The sequence below is a fragment of the Xiphophorus maculatus genome, chromosome 5 (genome assembly GCF_002775205.1).
Source record: "Xiphophorus maculatus strain JP 163 A chromosome 5, X_maculatus-5.0-male, whole genome shotgun sequence".
Lineage (NCBI taxonomy): Eukaryota > Metazoa > Chordata > Actinopteri > Cyprinodontiformes > Poeciliidae > Xiphophorus > Xiphophorus maculatus.
The window spans coordinates 9619352-9637136 of NC_036447.1; the positions used below are offsets into that span (position 1 = coordinate 9619352).

General features: G+C 36.7%; 1 protein-coding gene across 1 annotated transcript; it reads left to right on the forward strand.

The window, feature by feature from the left end:
• The first annotated feature begins 1279 nt into the window (after nucleotides 1-1279).
• On the forward strand, nucleotides 1280-16853 carry LOC102218596 (jupiter microtubule associated homolog 1-like). Its single transcript, XM_005797502.2, has 5 exons — nucleotides 1280-1500; nucleotides 4226-4368; nucleotides 10858-10955; nucleotides 15152-15179; nucleotides 15531-16853. The coding sequence occupies exons 1-5, from the start codon at nucleotides 1445-1447 to the stop codon at nucleotides 15662-15664; spliced, it is 459 nt and encodes a 152-aa protein (XP_005797559.1). The 5' UTR covers nucleotides 1280-1444; the 3' UTR covers nucleotides 15665-16853.
• The last annotated feature ends 932 nt before the right edge of the window (nucleotides 16854-17785 follow it).

Consider the following 17785-nt stretch of genomic DNA (forward strand, 5'->3'; position numbering starts at 1 on the left):
TTTGGTGTTCAGCTTCCTATCTGACTCATGTTGCCATGCAGTAGTATTCATACCCTTTGAATTTCTCCCATTCTGTTAACATGATCTTCAGTGTATTCAAATTGAGCAAGTTATACTCGGGCCATTTTGATTAGATGCTCGGCCTTGGAACTTCACAGATCAACTCATGAATAAACAGTCCATCCTTGTGCAATTTAAATTCAAAACACGATCTGTGCATGCCTCACAGAAACTTTACAGAGCAAAAACAGCAGGAGAGTTGGGGAAAACATGGAGAGGTTCAAAGGAGCATTAGACTGTAACACAATATTCCAAGCTTGAACATCTATCAGAGTACCGTCATTTCAAATTCAAATCAACCAGGACATGGCTGTCCACCTCAATTGATGAGTTAGATGAGAGCAGAATCAAGCATGATGCCAAAAGGCTTATGGCAATACACTGAAGGAGCTGGAAAGATTAACTCTGTCAAATCTGTTGATGGGACAAGTATTGGTCATGAATGCCCCAGTCTAACCCCACGTCCGAATATGGGATTAGACCATATCCCAAGTAAATCTGGTTTACAGATTATAAACATGAGGTTTATAGTCAGTAAACCTTAGATTTACTGATTATAACTACCCAATCTTACTGAAATGCTTAAGCCATTTTGTGTAAGAAAATGGGTGAACACACTGTAGCTGCCCAAAACCTGCAGGAATGCCCTGAAAACTTGCAGTCATAAATTCAGTGAAAGTTGGTTCGTCAATGATTGCCTTTGAGGGGCTTTTAGAAAATGTCTGAAAGTTTTCAAAAGGTTTCACTGTCAATGTTGAAACTAAGTAACATTTTCTAAATGTTCTGTTAAGGTAACATTGTGAAGTTACAGAGAACATTGAGAAAATATTACATTTAGTGGATGTTTCCTGATGACTCCCAAAAAAGGTACAATGTTGAAACTTCAGATAACCTTTGGAGAACGTTCTCTGGTTGCTAGAAAATCATTAACCCTATTAATGATTACAGTATATTATTCTGTTAAGTTAAATTATTCATAGCCTAAGTGAACTCTACCAAAATGCCTGAGGCTTTGCAACACTTAGGATATCAGCAGATTAGAACTGTAAAGACAACCCGGAAGCTCTGACACGTTACAGATTTTAAATGAGTTTCAAAGAGAATTAGACAAAATGATATAACAATACTATTACACATTTAACCCATTTACACTTATTTGATGCCAATAAACGCAACAACTTTTTTATTTTGAAGGCGTAGGCGGAAGTTAGGCGCCGTCTTCAGGCTGGGTTTCCGGCTCAGACTGCAGGCAGGTGGATGCTGATGCTTCGGAAACGTTAGCTTGTTCGGGCGACGATGAGGTGGTGAAGCATTGTTTAAACAAGTTCAGTTTGCGTGACTCCTGACAGGTTTATTACTAGCGTAACGGCGTTTTTGTGCAGAAATGACAACTACCACGACATTTCAGGGGATGGAGCCCGGTGCTAAAAACAGTTCCAGGTAAATAAAAGGCTTCAATCAGACCGATGTGACGGCTTTAGCCCACACGTTCAGCATCCTGACTTTACCAACGGTCCAACGTGTAATTAACGAAAACATAGAATTTTTCTGAAAGGCTTCATTTTGTGTTTAACTAACCGTTTAATATGTTTAAAATGCGACAGGTCAAACCCGCAGTTTGGCATTTTATGACGGAACATTCGCATTATTAATCATAGCTAGCAAGTTAGCATGCATGGACCATCCCTTTTGTAAAAAAAAAAAAAAAAAAATGCTACCCAGCTAACAGCTCGGTGCTAACGTCCTTTTACGTTTCCGCGAGTGTGTGTGTGTGTGTGTGTGTGTGTGTGTGTGTGTGTGTGTGTGTGTGTGTGTGTGTGAGAGAGAGAGAGGGAGCTGTCGTGTTTACAGTCTGAGAAAGATTTCATACACCAGATCGGTCACTCCATTAGGGTGGGGTCTCGGCACATTTCAGATCAGTTGTCAAGACGACAGCTGATGTAGAATCAGTCTGCCCAGCATGTTGCCTGATGATAACAAGGGCCATATTACAGCTGGCCACACCTGACACGTGTGCATTTTATTTCACATGTGGGATTTGAATTAATCTGGATTATTAGAAATCTGCTTACGCTACAGAAATATTGAGCACTGAATAATGTACATTTAACAATTGTTGATGTTTAGTGTTTCCCCCCTGAAAATACGTGAACAAGTTAGTACTTTATAACGAGGTAATTAGAAAGGTAAACCAAAATATATGCTGCCTATAGATTTGCAATTCACAACGAACCTTTTCTCATTTCACATGACAAACTGGTCAGAGATTTTATACAATCAAATCAGTATAATTCAAAACCAGTTAGGAGTGTGATCAAATGCTTTATATCCAAAAATGTTTTGTTTAAAACACTAAAAACAATCAGATGAAACAGGATATTTGGATGCCACATGTAAAATGGAAAATTACAGTAAATTGTTTATTTGTGTCAAGCTTTTGCAATTTTTTAGTAATCTCAGCAAAAAGCAAAGGTTAAACTAAAATGTGACCATTTCCTGTTTTCTCTTCAAACAATGAGCTCAGCTGACTTTATTTTTCCTAATAGTCAAATTAAAAACACATGTGATTCTATGAAAGCTCAATGTTTTCTGTTCTAATGGTAAACTAATTGATACGGAAAACTGTCAGATGTGCTTGATAGGGAGACAAATGTAGGATTCGTAAAGCATTACCATTCACACCCTCTTAAAATCCATTTGTCCTGTTTTACATGTTAAAAAATATGTAGCCACACACAGTAAAACCCAGAATTTAAGGAAAAGGTTTTGTGACAGCAAAGAAGTCACTTTTGTTTAAGAAAGACAGACTGAAAATCCAGGGACTATTAGAACGGACACCAGAGAAGACAGATGCAAAGTTAATTTCTCCTATGAAATCTACTATTGATTATTCTAGAAAATCATTTGTGCGGTGAAGAAAATGTGAGTGCTCTCATGTGCCCTGTTTTGTGCCAAGAATGAAACATCCTGATACAATCCATGTATGAGTTTGGTTCTGATGCAAGAGCTTACTCACACTACTGCCTAAAGCTACTGCCATAAACAAATGGCAGATCAAAATGTACTCCAAGAGAAACTTTTTCTAAGAGTCCAGGCAAGATTTAGGGATGATTCAGCAGGATGGAGTACTGTATCTCAAGGCAAAAGTGCTAATGATTGCAACCTTGACATTTTGAACTTGAGGTCTTCCCGGATGAATACCCAGCAAAGAGGATGTAATCCATTCTCTTAAAGTTGGTGAATTAATAATGGACAACAATAATGGTTTGACGTCAGTCAAGACCTGGAGGAGTCCTGACTGATGTTGAAAATCCAGCATGCCAGAACAAAGAGGTTATACTTTAAATATAGACTCTTCTTATGGATTTGATGTTTTTGATTTCATTTCAAGCCGTTGAAATGCTTTCATTATTCTTTAGTGTACTATATAAACAGTGACATTTGCAGGTAGAAACCAAATAGCAAACCAAATGTGTCAGTGGAATTTTCTTTAGTCATTGTTGTAAACACCACTTAGTCTGATTGACCTTGATTGTACAGTCATCCATAATGTTAAATAATCTCTTGTTTTTATGTAATACGGCACATAATATAATCTAAACAAGTATCGTCTAGGGCTGTTGTAAATGAATATTTTAGTAATCGAGTGATCTATCGATTATTCTTACGGTTAATCAAGTAATCGGATAAAAGAAATTGATAAAATAAAATATTGGTAAATCTTGAATAACAGCAGAGTTATTATTGGATATCAATATCAGTCCAATTTTTCACATTTGAGCATCCCTAAAAGTAACTTTTCTCTAGTTTAGAAAATTAACCTGTAACAATAATAGCTAACCTGAACTGGTTGGGATTGGTCTAACTGAAAATCATTTGGTTTCTTGATGGATTTTTAATGCTAATCCATGTCTTATCATTTCAGTTTAAGAATTGACCAGAAGAAAATCTAAAACTAAATCAATGGCCCCCAATAAAGGCCATCATGCTTTTTCTTCAAACACACCTGTATTTGTCTAAAAGGCTAAGTTGTTTGTCTTGCATGTAGCATTTATTGTTTTTATGTAATGTCTCTTGAATAATTGGAAATCTCAAAAATAGAAAATGACAAAAATAACAGAGAAAAATCAAGAGTTTGGTAGCTGTGACTTTAATATGTTTCCAGGGTTTTGCGCCCTCCTGGTGGCGGCTCCAACATTTCACTTGGGGCAGATGAGGAGAAACCTCCCGTCAGAAAAAACAAGATGGCGTCCAGTGTGTTCGCAGAGCCGGAAGACCCTTACGCTAATCGAAGGAACAACCCACCAGGTACGATCTTACTTACTTTTCTAGTGCTTTTTGTGTGTTGTACTAATTTTCAGCTTTATATTATGTCAATTTCTGCTAAAGCATTTGCCTTTTTTTTATTTCTGAGGCTGAATAAATAAAATTAGTTGTGATTGTAGAAAAAAAAACAGCTTTGCTTTTTTGATTGGGGACTTTCAAAAAAATTTAAGGTAAGTGGAAAGGTTATTGAAAATTATGAGGTTTTTATTTTCAGCCTCCAAGCATGGGGTATATGACCTGAGACATAGCTCAAATATTTGTGTTGCTCTAACAAGTTCATAGTTACTGTACATGTCTGAGTTCAGGATATAATAGGGGCGTAACAAAATCTTGTTATATAAGGTCTCATGATATTAAATAATCATAATATTTCTCGTTGAACTGTTATCTCATGGCTTAGAGCAGGGGTGTCAAACTCCAGTCCTCAAGGGCCGCTGTCCTCCAACTTTTAGATGTGCCTCTGCTGCACCACACCTGAATAGAATAATTAGGTCATTAGCAAGGCTGGGAGAACTGATCTACACAAGGAGGAGGTAATTAAGCCATTTCATTCCAGTGTTTTGTACCTGTGGCACATCTAAAAGCTGTAGGACAGCGGCCCTGGAGGACTGGAGTTTGACACCTGTGGCTTAGAGACAGTATGCAGATTTCTATTTAATGCTAAATTAAAAATGGACATAAATGTGCTAACATCCATATCTTAGCCTCTATTTTTTATTGTAATAATTCAGAATGAAAAATTCTGTAAACATTTGTGAAAGACAAAAATCCCCAGACATTTAAAGATACATTTATAACTATGTAACATTTAGAATATTATAAATTCTAACTAAAATCAAATTAAAATATATTAACATCACCATCTCAAAGTATGAAAAACAACAGATTTTTTGGACAAGATGACAATAAATAACTTCTGAAAATCAATTTTTTTCCCTCAAAGATGCCAGTTGACAGCTATCTGACTCTCGTTCGGTCTGACTCAAGAGCCCAGGTCTTTATCATTTCCCTCATCAGTCCTTAAAGTCAAGTTTTTTAGCCAACTGACTTGGAATGTACAACATGACAAGACCGCCAAGTCTTAGAAAGTTTATTTTAAATCAGTTTTAGCTCACTGAAAGCTCCCTACACTTTGACTTCAGTTTCCTGTTTTTTTTCCCCAGTGGGATTTCCACTCCCCAATGTGTTTCCCATACTTTTTTATTCAGAGACAATATTACTGACCTTTGATGTACCGCAGAGAGCCAACCCTTTAAAAATAAATACCAGCTGTCAGTGTAGCACAGTAATGTAGCTCTTATCACCTGTACATAAGAGTCAGTAAGAAGTGGTTTATTGTTCAGTCTGTTTGTTTAGGAAATTAATGGTGAAGAGAGAGTGCTGCAGTTGTAAAAGAAAAGTAAAGGTTCTCCAGAGAAATGGACAATCCACTTTTTGTAAATTCTTTACACACCAGAGGGGGCACTTCACTTTAGTTTCCATCACAGTAAAGGTTCTCAAACTTCCTGTTCAAAGGTCTAAAGCTTATCATTCTACAAAAGGTTCAGGGCACGTGATGAGCCGATCCCTTTTTACAATTTTCTTACAACTGTTGAGCAAAATAAACATGCTTTGTGCCTGCAGTTGTTTGTTTGACGTTCGGCTGCTCTAATTCAAGCGGTCTGATTTTAATTAAAAAAATTTAACTTTAAACTTGATTAGCTTTTTGTTTCTCAACAGTTGGTGCCTTTTTAATTCATAGAAATAAACAAACTGTACTTGAAGTCTGAGAAGACACTAGCATTTTGGTATATAATACTAAGTAGACAAGTAGATTGTTTTTTTATATTTTACTTCATGTTCTGCAGTATTTATTTTTTATTGTTTTTTACTTTTTGAACTGCTAGAAATCCCCTTCTAAATATAATCAAATTAAAATAACTTCTTAATTTCCTTTAATGGTTATAAGTATTGCTCTAGTGCATGTGAATGTTTTTTTAAAGATCTTTTTGATCATGTTAGATCTCTTTTAACGATCTTCTTTTTGCTCGCTTCTGATGAAACCACTCTATGATTGATAAAAGTGACCAAATGTCTGTTTCATCAGTACAGCCACCACAGTTTAACTCTCTTTTGAAAGGGTTAATATTGCATTACACACTTCCAATGGACATTTTAGAATAATTTAAAAAACAGACACCTCCGTCTGGTTCTCTCTTTAGAAAGCAGTAGTATATAAGATCAAGTACGATGTGTGATAGAGGAGCACAACAACATTTCCGTGGGTTATTTAAAGAATATTTTCTGATAGGCTGAGTGCGCACTGAAACTTTCATACATGTCTGTCATTTCCTTTTTTCTCCTCTAGCCTCTTACACTTAGCTATACCCTTTAGTTCTAGCAGTATTTACTTCACTGAGAAAGTCGAACCTCATTTTTCAATTCCTTCTTTTATTTCTGCTTTTCTATCTAAAATAGGAAGTACATTGAAACTTGAATAAGTGACGTCAAAAGGAATTTTTTTAATCTTAAGATTTGTTCTTGTTTTTCAGAACAAGGATACTTTAGCTGACACTGAAATTGTCTTAAGGTTACGGGTTGGATTGAAAAATGACAGATGTATTCACCCAACACACATGTATTAAGGCTATATTTACTACCTTTGTGTGTTGAGTTAATCTTTACCTGATTATAAATATATGATCATAAGTGCAAGTATAGGTTAAAAAATTTGAATATTGTAAAAAAGTTTAATATTTTTTGTTGCTCATTTCAGAAAATGACACTCGTATATCATATAAACTCGTTACACATAAGGTGAAATATTTCAAAGTCTTTGTTTCTTGTAATTTTGATGATTATGGCTTAAGGATAACAAAAACCCAAAACTTGGTATCCAATAAAATTAAAACATTGTGAGAAGTGGTTGGAAAAAGTGTACCAGATACAGGAATAACTTCAGCCTTGAGAGGATTACCAAGCAAAATCCGCTCAAGAATTTGGGAAGCTTCACAAGAAAAGAACCAAGACTGGAGTCAGAGCCCAGATGAACGACACCAGACCCAACTGTGCAGACGACCTGAAGCAACCTGAGCTTCCATTACACCTCAGCAGAACCACATTCTGGTTGTCTTCATATCAAAAATTTAATTCATGCTAAAGAACCCCCAAACAAGGCTTGGAAGTATTTCACTTTATGTATAATTAATCTACATCAGTTTCACTAATTAGTTACAAAAGTATTGTACGTTTTTGCAATATTCCAAATTATTGTGGTGTACCTGTGTTCAATGGGGAAATCTTTGTTAGACCACCAACATTGGATCAGGATTAAATCAGTTTTCAAAGGTCTATATAGATTGACAGATTGGTTCTGTCTACTGAAGGTCATGAAATGTTTCTGTTAAAAAAAAAAAAAAATTCTCTTTCTATATCCATTTCTGATTCATTCCAGTAATGAATGAAATGAGGTGGAACCGATGATGACTCAAAACAGACTGCACCAAATTTATACAACTTTATATGTCATCATGGAAATGTATTCAATGTTAGCAGCTCATTTTATGGTATTAACAAGCATTCAAAAGATAAAATTGAATATTCTAAATGTTACAAAGTATTTTTTGTTTTCGAACCAATGGCACACTGGATTACACTCTGATCAAATCTTCTCATTTATTTTCTTGAAACAAACCAATTCTTAGCAGAGGAAATGTGCACACAAAGTTAGAGATACTCTCAATGGTCTTTTGTCTATGTTCCTGTGGGCTACTTCCCAAAACTCTACAGTTTGTCCATGTCCACATCACCCTCGGAAGCATAATTTTAGTGAGGCTTGTATCCAGACTCACTCAGAAGTAATTCAAAATCATAGTTCACCCAGGACTGGAAAGTAATTAAGCATTATTACTTTTTTTTAGTATATAAAAAAGATTTAAAACCCCACTGTTACTGTATAGACTTAAAAGTTAACAGCTTTGTAATAACTAAACCAGAAGGCAGGTCCGCTGCCCTTTCCTCTCGTTAACTATAACAATAACATTTATGTGCTCCTCAAAGCCTTTCATCTTCTCTTTGATTCACCTTGTTGTTTCTATAAATAAAGCGTCAAGGTGTCTAGGTTTTTTTTTATTTGCTTTTCAAACTATCTGTGGGATTTGTGTCCTGTTAGCAGAAGGGGTGAAATGGTGTGCGGAATGGCAGTTTTTAAAGAAACACCAAAACCATTGTGGTAGTGCATGTTATTTCTAGGTGGAGATGACTTTGTCATTCTAGGCAGCTGTACTTAGTTTGTAGCATACCTTTCTGCTTTTCGAAGAGAAATTGATAGTAGGTCTCATTGTGTTGCTTGTTAAGGCAGGAACTCTCTTAATGATGTCCCTAATTGTGCCTCTTTTATTATTTTTTGTCTAACTTGTCTCAACATGGAAAATCTGATAGAATAGAGAAGGGAGAAATGAAAAAAGGGAGCTTACTGTGATAAAGACTTGAACTGGATTACTGCTCTCTTTGCTCTACATCTATCCTCACACTCTCCACATGCACAAGTTCACATTTGCCTGAGTGATTTGACTCAATAAAGACGATTAAAAGGCTAAAACCTTACTGGTTTCAGCTCCCTGCAAAACCTGCTTGATAACAAGCAAGTGTTTGTCATTAGAGAAACTGTTGCTGCATTCCAGAAACTGGGATGACTTCCATCTGTGTTTTCTGTACTCAGTTCTTTGATAGAAGCCTGAGAAAAAGCCTACACTGCAGGAAATGAGTGCTTTTCTGTCTCGGTTCAAATTAAAGATTGTGAACAGATTGATTGTAATGACAACTGGTGAGAAAGTGGAATTTTTAATAAATAAAAAAAGTTCCCCAAAGCGTATTAGGATGGGAGTGGGACATGAACAAAATGAAGGTCACGATGTCGGGTCATAACTTTCGACTTCAGAGTTTTGAGTTTGTGGGTTGTACTTTCCCCTTTGCTGCCCTCAACTCTCAGTATTCACAAAAAAAAACAAGAAGAGCCTCAGACAGAGCTAGAACACCCGGAGCTAGGCTTATGCTTTTTAAGAGTTTGGTTGAGTCAGACTGTGAGAGCTGAATTTTGATTGCTGAGCACATGGTTGCAGTTTTAGTGTTTTCATGCTTACGTGTATAGTTTAGTGTTTACTGACCTTCTCTGCAGACCATGCATCTGTTCACACTCACTTTGTAATCTGCTGTAAATAAATGTGGTTGTCCATTTTAAATAAATATCTACCATTACAAGTTCTTTAGGTTTGATCAGGTCATAATGGCATTGGATCATTTTTCCAAGCCATACTCTTATTTTGTATTTACACATTGCCATTGCATTATTTCCTACTTTTGTTACATACTGTACATTTAAACAGCTGTATTCATCCATGTACTTTAACCACTGTGGATTAATTATTTGTAGTACTTAGATATTTTCATGTATTTAGGCGGTACTCATCAGACAGAAAGTACTTGCATCCCTTTACTTTTTCTTTATATTGTTCTGAAAGATGTAACTTGAAAACAAATCTACTCAACATTTTTGATAATGAAAAGGTAAAAACAGGTTTTAAAAATTTCATAAAGAATATGAACGTTTTAAAATGGTAGATACACCTGTAGATTGATACAATTGCATATTTGGTAGCAACAGCAGTCTTACGGGATATGTCTCCACAAGTTAGCCACACCTTTTTGGATATTTTATACCATTCTTCTCTGCCGATCCTATCATGCTCAGTTTGAATGCTCTCTTAAAGAGGTTTTCTTGGAGAATTTATCTATATTTGGCTGCTGTCGTCTCGCAGCCAATGCAGACCAGTCAACCAGTTCCTGCTGCAACAAAACATCCATGCTGCCACCACCATGCTTGAAAGATTGACCGGAGTCCATTTATCCAGATATATTCTGGTGCTTTTTTTTCTTTAGATAGATCTGATCAGGATGTAGCATTATCTCAGCCAATGCCCCCCTTCAGGAAGAAGAAAACCAGACCAGATGTAGCTTCTATGTAGATCAAATATAAAGTTAACAGTTGAACAGATAAAGCAAATTGGAGTTTAGTAAAAGGAAACATTGAAAAATGTTTTTGCCTTTTAGTGTTAAAAGTGTAAAAGTGTTCAGTGTTATTGATAGCTGGTAATTGATATTTTTACATGCAACTTGCATTATTTATTTATATTGACTTTATTCTGTGGAGTTTTAGTTATTTAGATATTTTTTAACTTTTAAAAATGTTGGTTTATGTAACAAGAAACATGAAGCAAAATTATGTTTTTATGTTTGTGAAAGGTTAACGGCTGTCAGCATGTTATTCAGTGTTCAGCAATGTAAACGTCTGAGAAGCTGTTGTACCTTTCAGAAAATGTAAACAATGCTGATAACGTTCATTTGCAAACGAGACTTCCCAGCTACAACAAGCATCCATCAGACGGCATTTGACATGACGGCTCTTATGACTCTCATCTTTTTCCGCCCTTTCAGGAGGAAAACCCACAGGTGTTCTGTGCGGAGAGCCATCGGCCCCCCTGAGAAGAGGCGTCAACCACGGCGCCAATCACGTTGGAGAGGCTCCTGCCATAGTAAGAACTTTATGCCGGTCATGAGTTTGTCTGGGGGCGAAAATAAGGAAGTGAGAACTTCCGCAGAAGGAAGGAAGTAAATGAACCTCTCTGATCCTCTTTCACTGTAAACATTAATCTGAGAATCGGGGGGCTTTTCAACCTGGATGACCTGCGAGTGTTGAAGTCAACCAACCGACCAACCAACCAACCAACCAACCAACCAACCAACCAACCAACCAACCAACCAACCAACCAACCAACCAACCAACCAACCAACAACCCACTAACCTGCCCCAGACGCAACCAGAGAGTGTCAGGATATAAAAGCCAAATTGTCCAGGGAGAGGTGGAAGGATTAAAACTGTACGAAAGGCAGTTTTAGGAAGTTGTGTGAGGTTCACAGTCTTCTCTAGCACTTAGATGAGAAGATGATGTAAAGAAATAGTCAGTCAGTGAAGGAAGAAGCACTTTTAGAGAGACAGACCAAGCAGTTGCTAAAGCGTGGCTGTGGCCATAAAATACCACAGGTTCTCGGTTGAACAGCACAGACAATCTACTGTAAAACTCCTTCATTTCCAGACTACGTGAGTTGACACTCTGGAGAGCCCTGCTGTTCTGAGGGAGAAAGCTAAACCATTGTTCTTGTGAGCAAGCAACTCACTAAACTTTGCATAAAGATGAAGGGTTCCCAATTATACAGACGGGTGCAGACTGCAAAACACGCTGCAAACACATGGATGATGCAATCTCCAAAACACACAAACGCAAAAGACAAATATAACATTTTCTTTGAAAATGCTGCAATGGTAGAAAAATGAAGCAAAAACCTACAATCAACAAAAAACAAGAAAAATGCTCCAACTGCGGGAAATAGAAGCAATAGCAAAAACTGTACAAATGGAATCCTGCTAGCTTTACAACAAAAGATAAATGCTATGGAAAGTCTGGAATAAATATTCTACTGCTCTACAAAATTGGTAAAGGCGTGTTTGAAGAAGACATGAAGTATAACACACCTTTTCTTTCTTCCTCCAATTTTCTCCTGTTTTTCCTGCTTTTTGTATTTGTCGTTTTTCTGCTAATTGCACCATTTTTCTTTAACATTTTATTTCTTGTGGTTGCAACATTTTATCTGGTTACAGAATTTTGTTTGTTGTTTGCTTAATCTTGTATGAGGTAGCAGCATTTTTTGTTTGCATTTGTTTTATTAATCTCAGGTTTTTGCTTCCATTTTCTTTCAGTGCAACATATTTTGTTTGCAGCATTTTTTTTGTTGTTGCATTTGTTTTTTCACTGTGTGTGTTTGTGTTTGGTTTGGACTTTGCAATATGTTCCTGTAGTGACGAGCAGTCCACCTAGAGAATCACCTAAGTACGGGTGGCTGGGTGATATTAATCTGCTTCAGACTGATACGACCTTCTCTGTTAGAGTTACAGCTATCAAATATTCTGCTAGTTGAGTTGAGTACCGTACTTTATTTCTAGTCACAGTAGTGACACGCAAACAGGCACAAGTGTTGTTCCTAAGTATTCTTAGCGACAACATCTCATGGACTTTGAACTAAGTGTATGGTAACCGTGAACTCATTTATTGGCCTATTTATTCATATGTAACAGAAAAAGCAAACTTTGGATGTCCAGTACAAAAGCAATGTGTTTATACCTGTAGGACATCAGTTCCATGTCATGCCATGATCTGTTAATGTTGGTTGTTTATGTTACTAAATCCTTTCTACAAAATTGAATGTGACTGATGTAAACTTGAACAGAGCTTTTCAAAGTTTGGGGCTCCTCAGCAAAAGCACCAAAGGGGGCGTGATATGAGAAAAAAAAAAAAACCTGGAAAAAGTAACTACAAACATTTAGTCAAGTTCACCAAACCTATGTCAGAGACAAAATTGAAAAAAAAAAATGAAATTGAAAAATGTTAGTACCTAAAGCTGTGGGGAGTAAGGAGACAGTTTAGACCATGCAGGATAAAAAAGAAAAAACGATGAAAGTATGACCATAAAGTTTGTATTTTCATGGGCTGGATCTGAAGATGCTCAAATCCAGATCCAGATCCAGTGCCACGGTGTTGTCAGCAAAGATCCTGGATTTAATTTTTTTTACAGAAGGATAAATGAGCTCCGGTCACAACAGAAAGTAGTTCATACTTTCAGCTCTGTAAATGAAAAGGCAACTGAAGCATCAAATAATGTGGCGCAACGTGTAACTAAAGCGGGTAAACCCCACAACGTTAGTGAAACGTGTATGGAAACAGCAATGACACAGCAAAAAATGTCCAGAAATCATTGTGATAATGTGGGTGGGTGGGATCAGTGGGGGGGCAGTTGTTTATTTGCTGTCTCACACCTTGAAAAACCCCTTGCTCCTTGACACATTAATTGATGTGTGCAGTCATATAAACTTTCATATTCAGACAGAAAACAATGGAACTGCAAAAAGGATCCACTGGTACTTTTATAGTTGGTGAGATCTAAAAAGGGAACTGTCATTGTTATCTAAAACAAAACATTCATGGTGACACAGGTTTATTGTACTAGTTGTAGTGGTAGTACTTATAGTTTTCTCACACTGTGGATTGCAATAATCATGACCATTAAGACATAAAAAAATGGCTGCCAAAAAAAAACAACTTGGTAAATGATTATTTTAAACCTTATGAATACAATTGTGATGAGTGTACTGAAAAAAGTGTTTTATATTCTTTTTAACGTAACAGCAGTAAATATTTTTCACTTCATTTCTAAAAGTTTACCTTTGTATGGGACATCAGCAGGTTGAGTATTCGTCTCTGTGGCTTTAAGACACAAACGTTTTGTAAAAATAGGCTATAGGAAACATTAAAAAGTTAAATCAGCACATTTTTTAAGCATTATTATCAAGTAAAGTTCATATATTTCACTGACTGTGATATTCTGCTTAAAAATAAGCATGCAAAAACCACGCCAGAGCAGCATGGTGTCAATCTCATGTTTCAGTATAGGACAAAGTTTTCTTTATTGATGCTCAGTGTTGTTTTTGGCAGACATGAATTCTGGTCCTAAAGGTTCTGGTCTGGTTTTTATCACACCATAACACAGTTGGAAGCTTGGACTATTTTTTGTTGGTGCTCTAATTTTTCATTTTAGCTCCTGTAGTAAAATAGCCACATCATCAGGATATTGTATGGAAACCTGACTAGCAAAGCTTCAATTTACCCAACATGTCTGTAGAGATTGAATAGATGTGGAAAGCCCCAAAGAACTAATCCTATTATTTCCTTTTTATTTTGAGAGGGAGTGTAGTAGTTTTTCCAGTTTGGTGTCTGCTTTATAAATCCTTTATGTTTACAGAGGCACTGCCCAGGTAAAGAAAATATGAAACATGCGTGATAACCCTAGACAATTTCGATGAAAGTGGGAGTGGGACAGAATGAAGAGATTTAGGGTGACAGACTATTAAGTATTTGTTAATAAAGTCATAGGTAAAGTGATTCTCTCTGCTACTATTGGCATTAGCTACAGGGTACTAATATCAGAAAAAACCTTACTTGAACAGCTGAAGTTTATTTCTGGTTAATCAGATTGATGGTTGATTGATCGGCGTGGCAATAAAGACAGAACCTGCATCAAAAGGCACTTCAACAAAGTATCAGTTTTAATGTTTACATTCATGTAACATCAGGTTATTGTAGTTTTTTATTTCTTCAGATTTCCAAACCGGTAGATTATTTTATTTTTAGCTCAACTGTACAGAATACATGTTCAGTTACACTTTATGTTGGTAAATTAACAGGGTTACACAAAGAAAACAAAACAAAATATTACTTTGCAAACCTATAATTTACCAAAAAATGAATAGACTGAAGCAAAGGCATATGCTTGCCTACCCCACATCAAATTAGAGGTGGAAAAATATGTCAAAACGATAAGTGTCAATTAATAAACTTGACATTTAAAGAGGCGTTTATACTTTTGAGATCCACTGTAGGTGGGTGTTTGACATTTCAGTTTTAACGTACTCAGAGAACAGGCTTGCATTACTGATGTGTCGTTTTTTGCGGCAGTTCGTTCAGGGGAATTATTTATACACTGGAAAAAACACAGAGGTGTCATAATGTATACAGCTTTCTCAGGCCTGTTGCTTTTATTAGCAGCCAAAGGCTGCTAAAAAAAAAAGGCTAAAAAGGTATGCTGACCTCCTATCTGTCTCTGTCTTGTCTTTTTTTAGGATGGAGATAATTCTGTGTGTGATAATGGTAAGCAGGTTCTTTCCTCATTCCATTCTGTAATGTTCATGAAAGACCTTGTGGATTTTCCCAGCTAGGTTGCTAAAGAATGGCTTTAACCACATCAATCAGTGCTTTTTGAAAATAAGCTAGGGATTTTTTTTGTTTTTTTGTATCCAGAGATTGCAAAGAAATAATTCAAGTTAGTTTAGTTTTAAGAGGCTTTAAACAGGAGAGGCATGTTTAGATTTCCATGAATGCGATTTTACGAGAATGATCAGACCAGGCGGGAATCCAGAAGGGTGTGTTTGGCCTGGCCAGGTTATAGGTGTTACCATCTTGTTTTCTTTCTACAAACATGACGCATCTGTCCATTTTCAGAAAACATCGCTGCAGAACCAAATCCGGCTCCAGAGCCGCAGGAGGAGCCTCCGCAGGCTGAGGAGCCCGCCGCAGGTGGACCACCTGGCCGCCGAAATCCCCCGGGGGGCAAGTCCAGCCTCATCCTGGGTTAAACGCCACACAACTTCTCCTCCTTACCTCCTCTCATCCCTGAACTCATCTTTTTTGTTTTCTCTTCAAAACAAAAATCGGCTCATATTTCAGGAAACATCTAAAGTCCAGCAGACACCCACCTTCTCCATATCCCCAAGTGCATTGTTTTGATACCTGTTTTTGGAAAGCTGTTTTTGTACTGTTTTTATTGTTTATTTTAACAGAAGCACTTTATGTACTCCTATTTTTTATGGTTGGAAATCGGCCTTTGCCCCTGAAATTAGAGCGGCCAAGCAGGGTGCGAGGCTCATACTGCTTACAACAGCCCACCGTAAAACTCTAGTGTTACTTGAGCAGCACAAGCTCTGGGCGATTCGATCATACGTTTGAACACAGTAACTGCTGTTTGTACTGTTTTATTTTTTCTCCCATCTTGCATGCTTGTCTGGTCTGTATGAATGTGAGGAAAAACTTTACTGTGAAGATTTTTTAAATTAATTTTACCTCTTAAGTTTTTGTTTTTTTTTAAATTACAATAATTTGTTGTATGGTTGTTGCATGAAGTTGAAGTATTTGTACTGAAAATAGTATTGATATCACACTGAAGCCACATAAATTTTACTCTAAAAGATGGAAGTACCTTTCATCAAATGTATGAAAACAGATTTTCTTTCCATTAAAATTGCAGCCACTAACCCTAGATCATTGAAGCCCCACCGCCTCATGTTTTACATGTAAGTTCACTCTGAACTGTGCCACACCGCTACTTACCTGAAACACCCAGTTTTGTTGATGTTCTTGGTCCTGACTTCTAAGTGTATCTTAGATTTGAAAAGTGACCTTATGACAGCCCGGCCTTTCTTTCACCCTTTTACCCTGATATATTTCATTATTCCTGCTCAGTGGAAGTTTGGAACAATCGTTTTGTACATTTCATGTGACAGTATTCAGTCCATAGCACCCGTGTGCATGACCGCTGTGTCCACCAGCTGTCATCGAAGAAGGGAACAAAAAAAATTAACCAAACATTTTAGATACATGATGTTTTTCTCCTGTGATGTGTTTTCTTTAAGCATTTCTTATGTGAGACATGTCTGTTTGCATCCTTAAAAGTGGTCATGCTGGATGTAAGTCACTGCAGAAATCTGAAATGAAGAAATGGCACAAGTGGAACTGAACATTAAAGATCAGTTTTGACCGTGAACTGGACCAGCTGTGTGTTTCTGTCTACTTGGGGGATTCTGCTCATGTTTTGGTTACAAATAGATTATGTCCCATCAGGGAGATCTTTTTTTTTTTTTTTTTTGGTGGTGGATTGTACAGAAAGCCAAAACAATCTGCCTTAATGACAAGCTTGCACAGTGTGAAAGTGGAGAAAAATTCCTACGCCTTGGTGTAAACAGTTGAAACTACATAATTTTCACTGTCTTAAGTTAAATCAGACAAAACGTCTTGTGTTAGGTCAATTAGGATTATCAAAATGATTTATGTTTGCAAAGTGCCACAATAACGAGAGAAAGAATAGATATTTATTTATGAATGTCTTCAAATTGAGAAGCTTACATAAAAAGATAATTATGATCTCTTTAAACAAAGATAGAAAGCCCAGACAATAATGTCAAGTCTTTAGAAACCACTAACAGATTAACTGACACATTTGAGTTAATTGGGAGAACACTTGTGGATGTATTTCAAGGCCACAACTGGAACACACTGGATAGAAAGGTGGGCTTGACAAAAATATTAAAGAAAACTAAACTCATACTGCCTCTAAAAAGAGAAGAATGGCAGGGATTTAAAAAAAAACAAAAAACTAGATGGTCTACTTCTTTTCATTCCAGTCTAAAAATGGGTTGCCATGTTCAGCCATCCCTAAGAAGATAAGGTGAGGTAAAATGTTGCCAAACTTGGTTCCATTGTCTCTCGCCTGAACAGTAAATGATAACTTGTGCTTTTGTTTCGTCACATTTAGATTATGGTAGGCAGCACACTTTACATGTGCCAAACCCAGAATCTCCCCAGACCGGTTGCAGGTTTGTCAGAATTCATCTATCAAGCTCCTGACAAAATGTGGCCTACATTGTTGGCTTTCTGTGTGTTTTGTTGTGTGTTTCAAGATTCTTGTTCTGATTTGGACTCCA

What these genes read in the sequence shown, in the direction of transcription:
- LOC102218596 (XM_005797502.2), top strand. Translation starts at nt 1,445, where the DNA reads ATGACAACTACCACGACATTTCAGGGGATGGAGCCCGGTGCTAAAAAC. An exon ending in GGTGCTAAAAACAGTTCCAG is followed by an intron (nt 1,501 to 4,225) that starts GTAAATAAAAGG and finishes ATATGTTTCCAG; the next exon opens with GGTTTTGCGCCCTCCTGGTG. An exon ending in TAATTCTGTGTGTGATAATG is followed by an intron (nt 15,180 to 15,530) that starts GTAAGCAGGTTC and finishes GTCCATTTTCAG; the next exon opens with AAAACATCGCTGCAGAACCA.